Genomic DNA, 15,235 nt, shown 5'->3' with positions numbered 1-15,235 from the left:
ATGCCCTCTTCCAGGGGATCTTCCCAACCCAGGGATTGAACCTGTGTCTCTTACGTCTCCTACATTGGCAGGTGTGTTCTTTACCACTAGCACCACCTGGGAAGCTCTCTCTGTCTAAATGTATCTTAACTGTCTTATTTGAGCTGTACTCACCTATATACACACACACATATATATATAGATAGATACATACATTCTTTTTCCTGTTAGTGAAAGATATACAGATTTACCCTTTGGTTTTCTGGTACCCCTAGAAGGCACTTAATAAATACTGGTTGTATACATTAAGAAAAGGGAAAAAATATAATACCATCTATTGGAAAACTTTTTTCTAAATCTACATGCATACTACAAACTATACCTTTAATGTTAGAACCACACCTGAATGACACATTTGTTAAATTCCTATTTATATATTTTAAATGCATGAAAATGTTCACTAATGTCAAGGACAAAGATGGAGTGTAGAGGCTTTCAGAAGTAGCATTCAGTAGACTTTTGACAAGTACTGGAAATTTTAGTAGGAGCTTTACTTACATTGTTCAATATAAATTAAACCCTACAGTATACATCTACAGTAAATGTGATTGTTGATTTTTTCAGAAACACCCTATTTCAGGAAGAAATGGGAATAATTAATGACAAATAAGGAGCCACATCTACAAAATTAAAATCCTGCCATTGTTAAGAGTGTTCCAGACCAAAGAACAGTTTTCCCCTGAATAAAAAGAAATGTCGCTGAGGGAAACCACCACAGAGTCAAAGAACAGCACAAGAATTAAATCCTTAAGAAATGTTAAGAAGGTGAAAAATTATTCTACCAAGGGGTATTTTGTCAAACTTACATAAAGAGTCAGGAAAGATATTAGCAAAGACAGGGAAATTAAAGGACTGTCATTAATTTATAAGGAAGAATGTTAATTAAAACCTGAAAGGAATCTGGGAAAAAATTACTTCTGCTATTTATTTCAAGAAATCTTTTGAACTGCTAATGAGAGCATTTGGATTATCTCATGAATAATTGCCTTCATATTTATTGTATCAAATTATGACTTTTCAAAGTTAAGGTGAAGGAGAGAGATAGTCAGAAATGAAAGGAGAAGGAATACAGTAAGATGGAAAGAATAAATTGGTAAATAAGAAATAGGTGAAGACTACTTAGGTAAATGGAAATTAGGACAAAACCTGGGTGCTTAAAAGATACCTATGTTTGTTTCTTTTTTCCCCAGGGCTTGGGCAGGGAGGTGGATGCATAACTGGGTACTGGGGTGTGTCTAGCGAGGAAGACCCAGAGGCTGCCCACTGAGTCCCTTCCCACCTGTTGTTCTCTTTGCTAAATTGGACATGCAATATTCTTTTTAACATTAAAAAAAATTCGACTGGAGTATTAGTTACTTTACACTGCTGCGTCAGTTTCTGCTTGTACAAAGTGAATCAGCCATACGTGTCATATATCCCTTCTTCTTTGGATTTCCTCGCATTAGGTCACCACAGAGCATTGAGTAGAGCTCCCTGTGCGGTACAGCAGGTTCTCACTGGTTACCTCTTCTCTACATACTATCAGTAGTATATATGTGTCAGCCCCAGTCCCCCAGTTCTTCTTCCCCCTTCCCGCTTTGGTATCCATGTTTGTTCTCCACGTCTGTGTCTCTATTTCTGCTTTGCAAATGAGTTCACTGGTAGCCTTTTTCTAGATTTCACATATATGCATCGCTATACAATATTTGTTTTTCTCTTTCTGATGTACTTCACTGTGTATGACGGTCTCTAGGTATACCCATGTCTCTGCAAATGGCCCAGTGTTTTTACTTTTTATGGCTAAGTTAAAGAAAAAAAAAAAAAATAAGGGCTTCCCTGGTGGCTCAGCTGGTAAAGCAGTGTGGGAGACCTGGGTTTGATCCCTGGGTTGGGAAGATCCCCTGGAGAAGGGAACAGCTACCCACTCCAGGATTCTGGACTGGAGAATTCCACAGGGTCACAAAGAGTCGGACATGACTGAGTGACTTTCACACACACAAAAAGAAAAGAACCTAGTAGTCAACAATTACAGTGGCATCTGGAGAGTTGCCCCTACAGTGCACCCGACTTTCCCATTACTATATCTGTAGACTTAGGGAAAATGTAACAGAAGATGGAAGAGAAAAAGAGGGAGAAAAGAAGACATTATTACTGAAAAATAGGACCTCTCTACCAAACCAGAAAGGTTTTTCTTTTTTTTTCTTTTCCCCTAACTGTAAGACCAATAAGATTCAAGGAAGCATAATCGATGGGCTATTCTAACCATATTGCCAGTGATCTTATACAAAATGATCTTCGGACCATAGGCAAAAAGTTTACACCAACCAGAGATCCAGGCAAGTGTCACTCTGGCTCCCTCAAAAAGCATCAGGCACCCAGGAGTTATTCATTCCTTCCTCTAATCTGTTTCTCCACTACAATCAGTTGTTTAGTACAACTGTCAGAACAGAACTGGGCAGAAAGGGTAACGGAGGAACTAACATGCTTGGGCACAATTTCTCATCTTTACACTATTTCAGGTAGACGTAGAAAAGAGAAAGGGTGTTTATTCTTGAACTTTACTTTTTCATGCACTCCACTTGGCAATCAGGTAAAAAAAAGTCTATTGAACAGAAGGGGTCATAAAATGGGGCAGGAGCAATTCAAATGAACAGAAGATTGATCTGAATAGATCTTTCTTCATTTCAGATTTAATAGATTCAAAATACTTAAATCTAAAATAAAGATTAAATCTAAAGTAGTGAGCCATAACAAGCTTATAGGATAATCCTTTTACAAAACCAGAAGGAGGTTCTTTCATAGAAAACTGATATTTTCAAATTTATAAAGAAATATCAACTCTCAAAGAGAATTGAAATATATGGAAAAAAGAACAGGATGGGATAAAAAGACAGCATGATGAAATAAAGAAGACAATGAGTAAAAGGAAGAATTGCAATAAAATGAAAAATGCAAGTGCACAATTAAAATCATTATTGAAAGCAGTAAAAGACTTTACAAAAAGTAGAAGCAGTGATGTGGATGGCCAGTCTGAGAGGATACAAGGAGTGTTTAAAAAGTAATGCCTGAAAAATCATGAGAAGTTTAATGATAGAATGGAAATCAGGAAATATCTTTAAGAATTAGAGATACATCTTTAAAACATACCAAAATAAATGGAAAGAAGCAATTCATGAATTAAAGAAAATTTCCATGAAAGAGAGGCAATGTCAGTCTTTCTGGATTCCAGCTTTGTATCAGCCTCTCTGACTTGCCACTTTCTTCCAAATCTATTAAATTCTCTTACATGTGTTTTAATGCAATCTATCTATCTTCATTGTAGCATTTTTGGGTATTTAAGATAGAGAGTGGGGCTTCTGTGGTAGCTCAGATGGTAAAGAATCCACCTGCAATGTGGGATCCCTGGGTTCGATCCCTGGGTTGGGAAGATCCCCTGGAGGAGGGCATGGCAACCCACTCCAGTATTCTTGCCTGGAGAATCCCCATGGATAGAGGAGCCTGAAGGGCTACAGTCCGTGGGGTTGCAGAGTTGGACACAACTGAGCAACTAAGCACGAGATAGAGAGTGTATCATTCTTTGACTACTCCAAAATCCTTTTCATAAAAATATTTGCAGTGAACAAGTAGCTGGTTTGTCCCCTAACTTTGTCTTGTCTAGATCAAACACTAGTTTTATTTTATTTTTTTCAAGTAACCAGTTTTCCATGGAGATAGCCTCTCTGATTGTTTCTGTGAATGCATGACATTCTTCTGTAAGAGATGACAATGTAACTTGAATATGTGAGATAAAATAGACTGTCGTAGATATATTACTTCTAGTTCGTGCATATCAGATTAACATGTTGGTGCTGACATGCTTACATTTCAAGAATCATAGAATAAATATCAGCATTTATAGAAGGTGACTCTGGAATATCCTTATTTGGAGTTTTAAAAAATTGTGGTAGAATATATTGATACTTTGGAGAAGGAAATGTCCACCCACTCCAGTATTCTTGCCTGGAGAATCCCTGGCAGACTATAGTCTATGGGGTGGCCGAGAGTCAGACATGACTGAGCAATTAACACACACACACACACATATTGACACTTAACGTAAAATGGGCCATTTTAATATCTCAGGTGTACTGTACAGTTCAGTAGCCTTGTGTTCACATTGTGCTACCATTACCACCATCCATCTCCAGAACTTTCTTCATCTCCCAGAACTGAGACTCTGTACCTATTAAGCAATTACTCCTCACTCCCCTATCTTCCCAGCCCCTGACGACAACCATTCTACTTACTGTCTCTCTGAATGTGACTACTCTGCTGCTAAGTCGCTTCAGTTGTGTCCGACTCTGTGCGACCCCATAGATGGCAGCCCACCAGGCTCCCCCATCCCTGGGATTCTCCAGGCAAGAACACTGGATTGGGTTGCCATTTCCTTCTCCAGTGCATGAAAGTGAAAAGTGAAAGTGAAGTCGCTCAGTCGTGTCCGACTCTTAGCGACTGCATGGACTGCAGCCCACTAGGCTCCTCCATCCATGGGGTTTTCCAGGCAAGAGTACTGGAGTGGGGTGCCACCACCTTCTCTGGTGACTACTCTAGGCACCTCATATAAGTGGAACCATACACTGCTCTTTTGTCATGAGCTTATTTCCCTTCGCATGGTATCTTCAAGCTTCACCCATGTTGTAGCATGTGTCCAAATGTCCTTCCTTTCTAAGGGTGACTAATATTCCATTATATATAATATACATATAGTATTTCGTTTATTCAGTTGTTGAGTATTTGGATTGCTTTCACCTTTTGGTGTATAGTGAATAATACTGTTATGAATGTGGGTATCCAAATCTCTCTTAAGTCCTTAATGTTAATTCTTTGGTATGTATGCTCAGAAGTGGAAGTGCTGGATCATATAGTAGCTCTAAGTTTTACCTAGTGGTTCAGCATAAAAGAATCCACCTGCCAATACAGGAGGCACAGGTTTGATCCCTGGGTCAGGAAGAGCCCCTGGAGAAGGAAATGGTAACCCACTCCAGTGTTCTTGCCTGGGAAATCGCATGGACAGAAGAGCCTGGCGAGTCACAGTCCATGGGGTCCCAAAAGAGTTGGACACAATTTGGACACTGAACAGCAACAGCAGTGGTTCTGTGTTTAACGCTGAGGAACCACCATACAGTCTTCCGCAGTAACTGCCCCAGATTCTATTCCAACTGCCGATGCTCAAGGGTTCCAGCTTCTCTAGTGATCTTAATCATATTCTTGTTTGTTTGTTTAGGTGGAATGATTATGAGTCGAAGAAGCTGAGAAGAGCTGGTGGCCTTTAAAACCCCACCTGTCCTGTCACTGGTGATGCATGGTCTGCAAGGAAACTCACTAAGTAGTTCTTTGCTTACCCCAAAGAGTGAGTAAACCTTTTACTAATCCATCATTTTCTCTTAAAGAATAGATTATATGCCTAAACTTGATCCTTTAGTACTCACAGCAATATATTTTTCAGTGCATATATGTCCCCATGTTGACACAGTAGGAACGAAATATCTCGAGGATAGAGAGTATCATACTTATTTGGTTTTGGTGTGTTGCTGTGGGTACAAAATTAGGGTCTTTGTCTTGGGTTGCTGCTGCTGCTGCTAAGTCGCTTCAGTTGTGTCCGACTCTGTGTGACCCCATAGACGGCAGCCCTGGGGTTCTCCAGGCAAGAACACTGGAGTGGGTTGCCATTTCCTTCTCCAACGCATGAAAGTGAAAAGTGAAAGGGAAGTCGCTCAGTCGTGTCCGACTCTTAGCAACCCCATGGACTGCAGCCTACCAGGCTCCTCCACCCATGGGATTTTCCAGGCAAGAGTACTGGAGTGGGTTGCCATTGCCTTCTCCCAGTTGTCTTGGGTTAAGTCCCTTGAAAAGTCCTTGATGTGAAGATTTGTGTAAAAGTGGGTTATCATGAAGTGCTCCCAGGGGAAATCACTAGTGGGATGGGAGAAGACGGAAAGAGAAAGGAGATGAGCCAAACATGGGTGCCACTTCTAGGGTGCAATATTGTGGAGCAGTATCTCCCCACAGGGGGCTCCCCAGGTGCCTCAGTGATAAAGAATTCTCCTGCCAATGCAGGTGATGCAGGAGATGTGAGCTTGATCCCTGAGTCTGGAAGATTCCCCTGAAGGAAATGCCAACTGCACTAGTATTCTTGCCTTGGGAATCTCTTGGACAGAGGAGCCTGGCAGGCTGCAGTCCACAGAGGTCTCAGAGAGTCAGACCCGACTTAGTGACTAAGCACGCAGCCATGCATCTCTGTGTCCCCACTGAGTCCCCACTGAGTCACTTTGGTTCAGTCCTGCCTGAGGCTCTGGAAATAAGTTGGCTTACACTACAGAGTTGTCTCAGTCAGGGCATGGGGGCTTGCATTTAACAGTATTGGTAAGATCTATCTGATCTGGAATTCACAGGTCTCCTGTGTGTGTAGGCAAAAAAGCAAATTCTGGCAATGGGAGGGCAACCTTCTAGCAGACCTGGGTGTTGGCTGTTGGGATAGAAACCTTACTGGACGTGTGCTTGAAACAGCAGAAACATCTAAAGGGATGTGCCAGAGGACTGACAGTCTCTGCTGTTCTGTCCTTTAGTTCCTAAGGCGTGTCCGAGCCCACAGACTGTAACCCTCCAGGCTCCTCCGACCGTCCCTGATCCACATGTCCAAAAAGGCAGCACGTGTCCTGAGGAGGAAGAACGCAGACAGGCAGGGGTTGGGGTGTGCTCATTTCATATCAGTCGTTTGATATAAAGAACACGGAGGAAGAACTTTGTATCAAAACTTTATTTATTAAACAAAAAAATGCACCATTGGAATAACATTTCTATAAAAAATGAATATGAGACTGTTCTACAGTGATTACAAAACCCCTTTTTCCTCGTGTAGTAGTATACAAGATTTGTGTAGAAACAGTCATTGTTTTAAACTGTAAGCAAGTTTCCTTTCTCATAGAACAAGATTTACACTTAAATATTGCGATCACTAGTCTAATTTGGTTAACAATGCTAGAGTCTGACAATTTAAAGAAACTCTTTGTGGGCTCAAAATACCTTTTTTTTTCTTTTTTTGAAATTAAAAGGCATTTTGTAGCAACAAAAACTTTCTTTTTTCCACTAAGGCTAGTTAAAGCTGTAGTATACCCACTTCTACCAAATAAACCTACCACTAACACACTAACAATTTGAATCGCAAAGCCCTTGGAGAGAATGAGTAGCATTTGATCTGAAAAATGCCATCGGAATATTGTAGGTTTGGTGGTACTCAAGTTTGAATGACCCTGGCAAGGGAGAAGGCGGTGATGATGGAAATTCAGTGGGGGCTTTGCCTGGGCATACCCTCATACTCAGCAGTGGACAATTCATGTCCAAAGTGGTGCCTCTAAGCTATGGAACACTGCAGCTTTAACAGCCATATCTAGATTCCCAACCAGGTCTCCCTTTGTATCATAAATTATCCAAAAAAGAAGCCACTCTAAATAATAAATTAAATATTACTTATAAAAAGTACACCCCAGACCCACCCCCCCAGCCCCCCACCCCCCCAAACAAGCTGACAATTCACAAAGTTCTGAATTGTCAGGTTTACCCTACAGTAATTAAAAAAACAGCATGTCTCCTCCTCCCTAACCTTCCTTTCTTGCATCTGAGAACACACGTTCAGCACACACTGAGATCCCTTGGCCCATGTATCTGTGTTCGCAACATCTTGTAGAGTTTTGCTGTTGCTCTCCAACCAACAAAAAATCAGAGCATACAATGTACAGAGGCTCTCTACTGAGAGCAGGAGAAGTCCTTCAGAGAGTGCAGCAGAAATCCAGCAAGGGAACGTTACCCAAGAGAGGCAATGGAGAGCCCAGATACAGTCTTAGTGTGTGCGCTTCCGTCTGATCTCACTGACCTGGAAATACTCAGGCATTTCTTTTCAGAATCAGGACATTTTGGAAGCAGGTATTTCAATAGCAAGTTACACTGACGCATGGGCTAGCATGTGTTTTCGAATGCAGTGGAGTAGCATACAAAACATCTATGATTTTTTCCAAAGTCTGACTTAATTGGAAATCAGGTGAAAAGCTTTTCTGTACACTAGGAAAGTGACTTCTGAAAGTTACCAGAGAAATACAAATTATTTTAAGTCAAACGTTGCTTTGAAAATATTTAGAAAGAGATAGTAGGTTTGAGTGTATGACCGACTGCCCTGCTGCTCTGGACTGTTGGGGGTTCTCTCTTGTGTATGTGGGTGATAAACATGTGAAGATATTAACCTCTGGCCTTAGGGATGGTCTGCATTTAGATGAAGTAAATTGGTCCAGGAAGGGAAAGCGACTGCATTCTGCATCTATTTTAAAGTTCTGACAGTTTTGTTTTTGATAAACATGTGTCAAACTAGGGAGTTATTCTATTTTCTTTTTCTCTCTCTCATGAACTAGAAATGGACATTCTAAAATTACAAGGCGTCAGTCTGGAACACAGCTTTTTATATAAAAGGTAAGGGGATTGCTTTAGAGGCTTTTTTGGGGGGATGGGGTGGTTAGAATGTCAGTTCAGCAGCCACGTGCGAGACACTCTGTTATGTTTGGAGAAGACCTTCAACTGTTTCTTTAAACAGGGTCAATAGTTGTATCACAAGGGTAACTAGGAAAGAGTAACCATTTTCAAGCACAGACTATGAAGGCTTCCAGAAAGACCTGTACTTAGATTCTTTATGGGAAAGGCCAATGCGTGCCCAACATTATAGTTTCCACATGTCTGGAATGACACACCAGTGCTGGGCCTTCATAGGTCTTACCCAATGCAAGGGGCGGAAACATGTACGCCACTGGGAATGACCCTTATTTTGAAGAGAATAATGTTATACCCAACCCCTCCTAGCCTTCATAAATTCACCTCCTATATCCCTGCCCTCGCTTGATTTTTTTCCAGCTTGTTCAATTGTATGTGCACTTTATAATATTCAAATGTAAAGTTCCATTATTTAAATGCTCTAGAAGCTTATAGCTCTGTTCTATAAAGAGCTGTGACTGGTTTCTTATTGAGACTGAGTCACTAAGAACTATTTAACTTTTGGCTAGAGCATCCTCCAAGTGTTCTGTGCATCTTGAGCTATCTGCATTTTTGTGAGTTTCTCAAATGCAGAACTTCCTAGAGGAAAGTAAATAGCTTTCTTATCAGCATGAAATACCAAAGAAACATACCAAGCTTTTTCAAGAGGCGGCTTATGCCTGACAGTTCAGCAGAGCGGGAGGTTTCGGGGGCGGGGTCTGAGCATGCTCTGCCAAGTTTTATTTTCTTCTTTTTCAGGGAGAAATGACTCCTGGTGGCAGAGCTGCTGGTTGGCTGTCAAGCATCACCCCACGGGAATCAGAGAGATTTATGAGCTTAAAGAGCCCTGTTTGTCATGAACTAGACTCAGAGTAAGAGCAAAACAAAGGTTATCTTACACTATTCACAGATTTCTTCTTGTCAAGAGATCAGGAGACCGGGAAATTAGAAAGTTACCTGTACACTTGGGCAGGCAGTTGTACACACACGTGAACTATCTGAGAGAACAGGGAGCAGGGTTGTACAGAGTTGCAGTGAAGTCATGTTCAAACCATTGGGCCAATCTCCCAAAAGCCTCTTGTGAGAATGTAAATGGATTCTACCATATATTCCTTGCATGGAGCTAAGACTTATTAGCATTGCCAGTTACTAAGATAGAGCATTGGGTGTGTTTATGAAGACAGTTTCAAGAGCATGCTGAAATCATATACTGTATATTTTCATGTGTTTAAAAAATGTATCTCCTAAGATCAATGACTTTGACTAGAGGAGTTTGAAATGTTGTAAAAATGCTAGTTCTCTTGATTGTGCAGATACAGAATACAGATTGAAGACATGACTAGTCCCTGAAATCTGCAAGATTTACAGCTCATTCCTACCTGGACCCTCAGGATGACTCTCCTTGGATGTCAGATGCCTTCAGAGAATGTTCCGTGTTTGTGAGGATTAGAAAAGAAAAGCCATCCTAGGACCTTGAGAGGGTAAGGTGGGCTAATGAACTGTTTTTTCCCCCTGATGTCATGGATTATTTTTTGTAAGACTCAATATTATGTTATGAAATGCCTTGTTCCAGGTCAGTGGAGTGTTGTTTGCCTAAGTGTTTAGATGTTGAATAAGAGTTATCTGCCCCAGAGGATAACGTCACATAGCTCTTCAGAAGGACTTCATGAAAATGTAAGTAAATTGAACAAGCACTCTTATTGAAGGAATGATTTCACAAATGGACCGGACTTTCTAATGAACCATTTGAACAAGCCCTCTCTTTGACATCAGATTTCCTTCCCGACATAAAACTGTAAAAAAATAATCTGAATTATTACTTCTGTTACAGTGCCATTTTGCTCAAAATATTTCATTCAGGGATTCATATATAATTACCCACCTAATAAAAGGAGCTATTAGGTTGTAAAGATCCTATTCCTTCCATGCTCTTTTAAAATTATGACCTACTCAAGCTTGAAATCAAAGGCAGAGCTGAAAGGAATAATTCAGCTGAAACCCTCTTATTGGGTTTTCAAGTTGCCTAACAGATAAATATGCAAACGGGCTCCCTTTTGGCGATTCAGCTGCACAAATGGATTAACTCCAAATTTGCAGCTGCAAATTCAGAAACTAAAAGGGTGCACACACAATGTTTTTAATTTCACCTAGTTGCAAGCTGTAGATAAACACGGCAATAGGAGTTTAAGGTTCTAGCTCACAATGAAGATGCAGTTTTTAAAGAGCATCCACCAGATTTAGGGTGATGTGTCAGAAGTGTCAAGTGATGTCTTCCCCCCGTTCCTCTCTGACTCTGGGCAGGTGTGGTACAGAAGGTTTCCTTGACAACAAGCCTGGCGGTCGCCACTCACCAACACTGCCTGCTCTGAGTCAGTGAGGACCCTGTTGGTGGAAGAGACATCACGCAAGAGAAGGTACTGTTTGAAACTGCCTTCCATTTTCCTTCCCTTCCTCGGATGGTATGGGTCTGCCACATCCACAGAGGGTTTCAGGAAGGTAGATTGGGGCTAGGGGGTGGCATGGAATGTGTGGAGCTGGCCACCTGCCCAGGGCTGGCTGCCAAGGAGGACTCAGGGCAGGATGGGGTGGAGAGGAGAACTCTTCCAGCCAGACTTCTGAGGGAGACGGACTTGGTGAAGTTTGAAATATCATCACAGTGTGGGATGGCACAAAAGCCACCCAGATTGAACAGTGTCCTGTTAGAAGTTTTAAGCTCATAATTACCACGTGTCTGAGAAGATTGCATGTTGTATCCTCCTTCAGGGAATGGACTGGTGGTTGGCAGCATGCCCCTCGCTGGAGATTTTTAAATGTTCCTGTTCTCCAGACATCAGTGTTAACCAAGGGTGGATTTACAGATACCTTGCTAACATGGGTGAATTTCACAGCCACTTGCTGATACCCAGCACCTGTGCAAGTGTGACCGCGGTACAGAATGTACACCTTCTGTTTGCTCGCTTACTTTTTTTGTGCTGTCAGAAAAACATCCAATCCTTTGGTGAGAAAGTTCCCATGGGTGCTCTGTACTTTAAATTCGAAAACAAAATAGTGAGCTTGCACTGGTTTGCCGTGGCAGGGTACAGGCTTCAATAATGCACTTGCCTTTTGTAAGACTAGACCCACACATTAGGAGAAACTGACAGGCCTTGATGAAGAGCGTTAAGTATTCGTCATGACAGTGAGGTCACTGCAGTGGCAAAGGCCCACGAGTATCCTCGCAGCTTCAGCTTTGACATTGCAGTGAAGACGTATCTTTGCTTTTGTTAAGGGACCCCAGAGTCCTCATTTTGAAACTCCTGATGCCCAAGAAGGAAGGACTGCTTCTTCCTTCGGAACTGCTTCAGGATCTTCCAGGAGTGAGTGGTCTTGACGGTTGACCTGTACACTGGTTAGTGTTCTTGGATACAGGTGTGCTGTTCATGGGTAACTGGTAATGCTGCAGAGGTCCCCGAAAATTCAGCTCATCAATTCAGCGATGCGTGTTAAAAGGCCGAGCCTGTGATAGCGTTAAGCTGCTTCATCAGCCCTTCCAAACTTGCCATTTGTTCACTCAGATCATCCTGTTCATACACCTAGAGAGAGAATGAGAGCAAAGGATTAGTGCAGGTGAATGTCGGTGCCTTCCTTTTGTAAGGGGGGGCCATCTCTGATCATTTCACTGTGCATTCTCATGCATGACACAGTGGCCCATAGCCCAGGGGCTTCACTCAGCATATGATCACTGGATGAAGACACTGGTCATAAAAGAGGCAGTGACGAAGGCCTGTGTGCTATTTCACCAGCTTCCTCCCTGTGAGGAGGCTTCAGTGTTGAAAACAAAATCTTGTTTCAAATCAAGTTCTACCAATTACTAGCTATGTGATCTTGGACGAGTTAGTAAACCTCTCTGATGTGTAGTTTTCAGGTATAAAATGATGATGATTATATCTTTTTCAAAGGCTATTCTGAGCATCCTGTGAGTTCAGCACATGGTAGATATTGAGTATGTTAGTTACTTTTCTTGTCCATCAGGCTATAAACAGAATTTACATAAGCAGCTTTCCTTTGTAATACCACATAATCATTTTTTTTTGTGGGAACTTGACCTCGTGGTATTAAACAGGTTGCAGATGGTACCTTCCTACAGGAATTTCAGCCTGCCAGTAAATGATCTGGTCATTTACTGTGTTATCTTCAGAGATGAACAAGGATTGAAAAGAGCCACTTTGGCTCAAAAGACTGGCCCTATATATGAAAAGGGAGGTTGCAGTGAGGTGATTAGTTTTGTTACTGCTTTCCCCAAATGATGTCATAGTTGTCTGGGTTGTTTTTCTTGAATAATCTAGATCTCATTGTCCAATACAGCAACCTCAAGTCAAAAGTAGCACCTGGGGTTTTGAAATGTGAATAGCCTAAATTGAGATGTGTTGTACATATAAAATATACATCATATTCTGAGCACTTAGTACAAAAAAAGTAAATATCTTAATGATAATTTTTTAATATCGCATGTTGAAGTGATAATATCTATATGGGTTAGATAAAAATATATCATTAAAATTAATCTCACCTATTTATTTGCACATCTTTTCATGTGACTCCTAGGGAGTTTTAACCTGTGTGGTTCACATCGTATTTCTATGGGATAGTGATGACAGTGTGTATATAGACACACGTGTGTATTTATATATATGTATATACACACGTGTGTGTGTGTATGTATGTAAAGTCACTCAATATGTTGCTATCAGCTTGTATGTATAAAGATTGCCTTTAAGTATCAATGATTTTTTTCATATAACTAGATCCTTGATGTAATTTTTTTTCATAAAGTTTTTTCTCTTCATATTCAAGTGCAGGAAAACAGAACTAAACCAACAGTAAGAACAGTGAGGGCCTGGGCTTAATGGAGAGGGCTGGATGGCTTAGACTGCTTTGCACAGCACTGCCCCCATGAATTTCAAGGATGGCCTTACGTTGGCTGGATCCTCCGTTGGTTTGTGGCTCTCCTCAGACACTTCAGGGGCTGTTGGCACAGATACAGGAAGCAAAGGAGATCTTGCCTTTCCAGCCAACCCAAGAGAGGCTGTTTTAACATGAGTCTTGGGAAGAGTAGGCCCTAAAATAGAAAACAGAGTGAGGAAAGTACTATGTAAAACATTCTGGAACAATCTCACAAGTGTGTAAGCCAAATCCAGTGGGTTGGCATTGCCTTTAGGCTATTGTTCATCCTGTAGTCAAGAGATGAGTTCTGACACATGAATGGGCTCATTTTATTTCTCCTGAATGGAAGACAAATCCTGATTAGGCCTCTCCAGATGAAGCTCCACCAGTCATATGTCATTGCGAGTGCATTTCGGATATCCCTGTGAAAGGTTGCGTGGGACCTGTGGAATGTTTGTCATAAGGTATAAGTGTCAGGCCGGCTCAGCTGGGGCCGGTCGCAGCTTTGGGCCAGACAGCCCTGTCCTCAACCACCTGTACAAGCCATTCACTGTTTAACAAGTACCAAGGAACACTCACACAGTTAGAAGAGATGGTTGCTCTGATCTGCAGAGCCTTAGATGTTACAGTGCCAAACAGTTCTTTATGGCTAACCTGACTGAATATTTTCTGCTGGAAAAGAAAAAAAAAAGATACGATTCTGTCCTGATCAGTATAGTTTCTCTCAATGAAACACATTCTAATGCTCATGAAAGTCATTTGAATAACTGCTGAGTTTCTACAAATTACATTTCAGTCTGCTACAAACAATGGCTACCTTTTATTTTAGGGTCTAAAATTTGCCTTATAAATTCTGCTTAACACATAGCAGCAAGTATAATTTTTCCCTATAGTCTAAAATACAAATTCTATAAAGGCGTGTATCAAATCAGCTAGTATACCTCTATACCTAAGGTCTTTTGTCATGTTTAGTATCGGAACCAAGGCCTTAGCATAGAAGGCATTGAAGCTATTACAATGTTTGCCTCAGTTCTCTTCTATAATGAATGATGCTATTCAAGTTCAAATGATCCCAGTGACATACTGTATATTTTGGGGGGGGGGAAGTTATTTTGACCATACTTTCAAAAATGTAATCTAGTTAATAAAACTCAAAAGTTATTTTACTATCAGATAAATAGGGGATTTTTGCTTATTAGAAAAGGAAGAATGCAAACCATCTAGGAAGCTAGCAATTTATAAATGCTAAACCCCATCCAGCACACATTTTCTCACACATTTTGGCCTAGCATCTAATTCCTTCATATTTATATTCAATCACCATTTTTCTTAAACCAAGGCTGAAAAGTCTGCAGTTAGAATCATTTGTCACTAGAGGGTGATCTTAAGTTTTTGGTAACTCATATGAGAAGAGATATAGACAGGAGAAGTAAGAATCATCTTATTAAGAAAGGAAATACTAATATTTGTGGAACTCCTACTAAGCTCTAGACTTGTGCTAAAAAGTTTACTTCATTTTAGGCAATAGCATAGTAGGGAAGAATTTGGGACTTACCAACTGAATCTGAATTCAGGTCCTGGAAAGCCTAACTATACATTCTACCTGTGTAATTCCTTGCTCAACTAACCTAATTTCTCTTGCCTGTTTCTTCATCTATAAAATAGAAATAATAATTTGTGAGGACTAATAAGATGATGTATTTAAAGTTGCTGATTTCCTGTAACTCTTTCCAAGAGAGCTAGC

At 40.9% G+C, this 15,235-nt stretch overlaps 1 protein-coding gene and 1 long non-coding RNA gene across 7 annotated transcripts in view; one reads left to right on the top strand and one right to left on the bottom strand.

The window, feature by feature from the left end:
- LOC132343791 (uncharacterized) overlaps positions 1 to 10,959 on the top strand; it is a 324,973-nt gene extending 314,014 nt beyond the window's left edge. For 2 of the 5 annotated variants that reach the window (XR_009492752.1, XR_009492755.1), the window contains 3 exons: positions 5,282 to 5,407; positions 8,457 to 10,242; positions 10,870 to 10,959. This is a non-coding gene — a long non-coding RNA (uncharacterized lncRNA). Of the gene's footprint in view, positions 1 to 5,281; positions 5,408 to 7,618; positions 10,243 to 10,869 lie in introns of those variants that run through there. The other 3 variants (XR_009492753.1, XR_009492754.1, XR_009492751.1) reach the window with 3 other exon arrangements.
- A 1,077-nt stretch (positions 10,960 to 12,036) lies between these two features.
- Positions 12,037 to 15,235, bottom strand: part of DCC (DCC netrin 1 receptor) — a 1,296,534-nt gene continuing 1,293,335 nt past the window's right edge. For both annotated transcript variants that reach the window (XM_059881088.1, XM_059881089.1), the window contains exons 28-29: positions 13,524 to 13,666; positions 12,037 to 12,140 (exon numbers count right to left, since the gene is read on the bottom strand). In XM_059881088.1, the coding sequence (XP_059737071.1) occupies positions 12,051 to 12,140; positions 13,524 to 13,666 (233 nt within the window). In that variant the 3' untranslated portion in view covers positions 12,037 to 12,050. The remainder of the gene's footprint in view (positions 12,141 to 13,523; positions 13,667 to 15,235) is intronic.

This window comes from Bos taurus, chromosome 24 (assembly GCF_002263795.3).
Source record: "Bos taurus isolate L1 Dominette 01449 registration number 42190680 breed Hereford chromosome 24, ARS-UCD2.0, whole genome shotgun sequence".
In the NCBI taxonomy this organism is placed as follows: Eukaryota; Metazoa; Chordata; class Mammalia; order Artiodactyla; family Bovidae; genus Bos; species Bos taurus.
The sequence above is the reverse complement of the archived record's forward strand: the minus strand, read 5'-3'. Positions and strand labels throughout refer to the sequence as shown.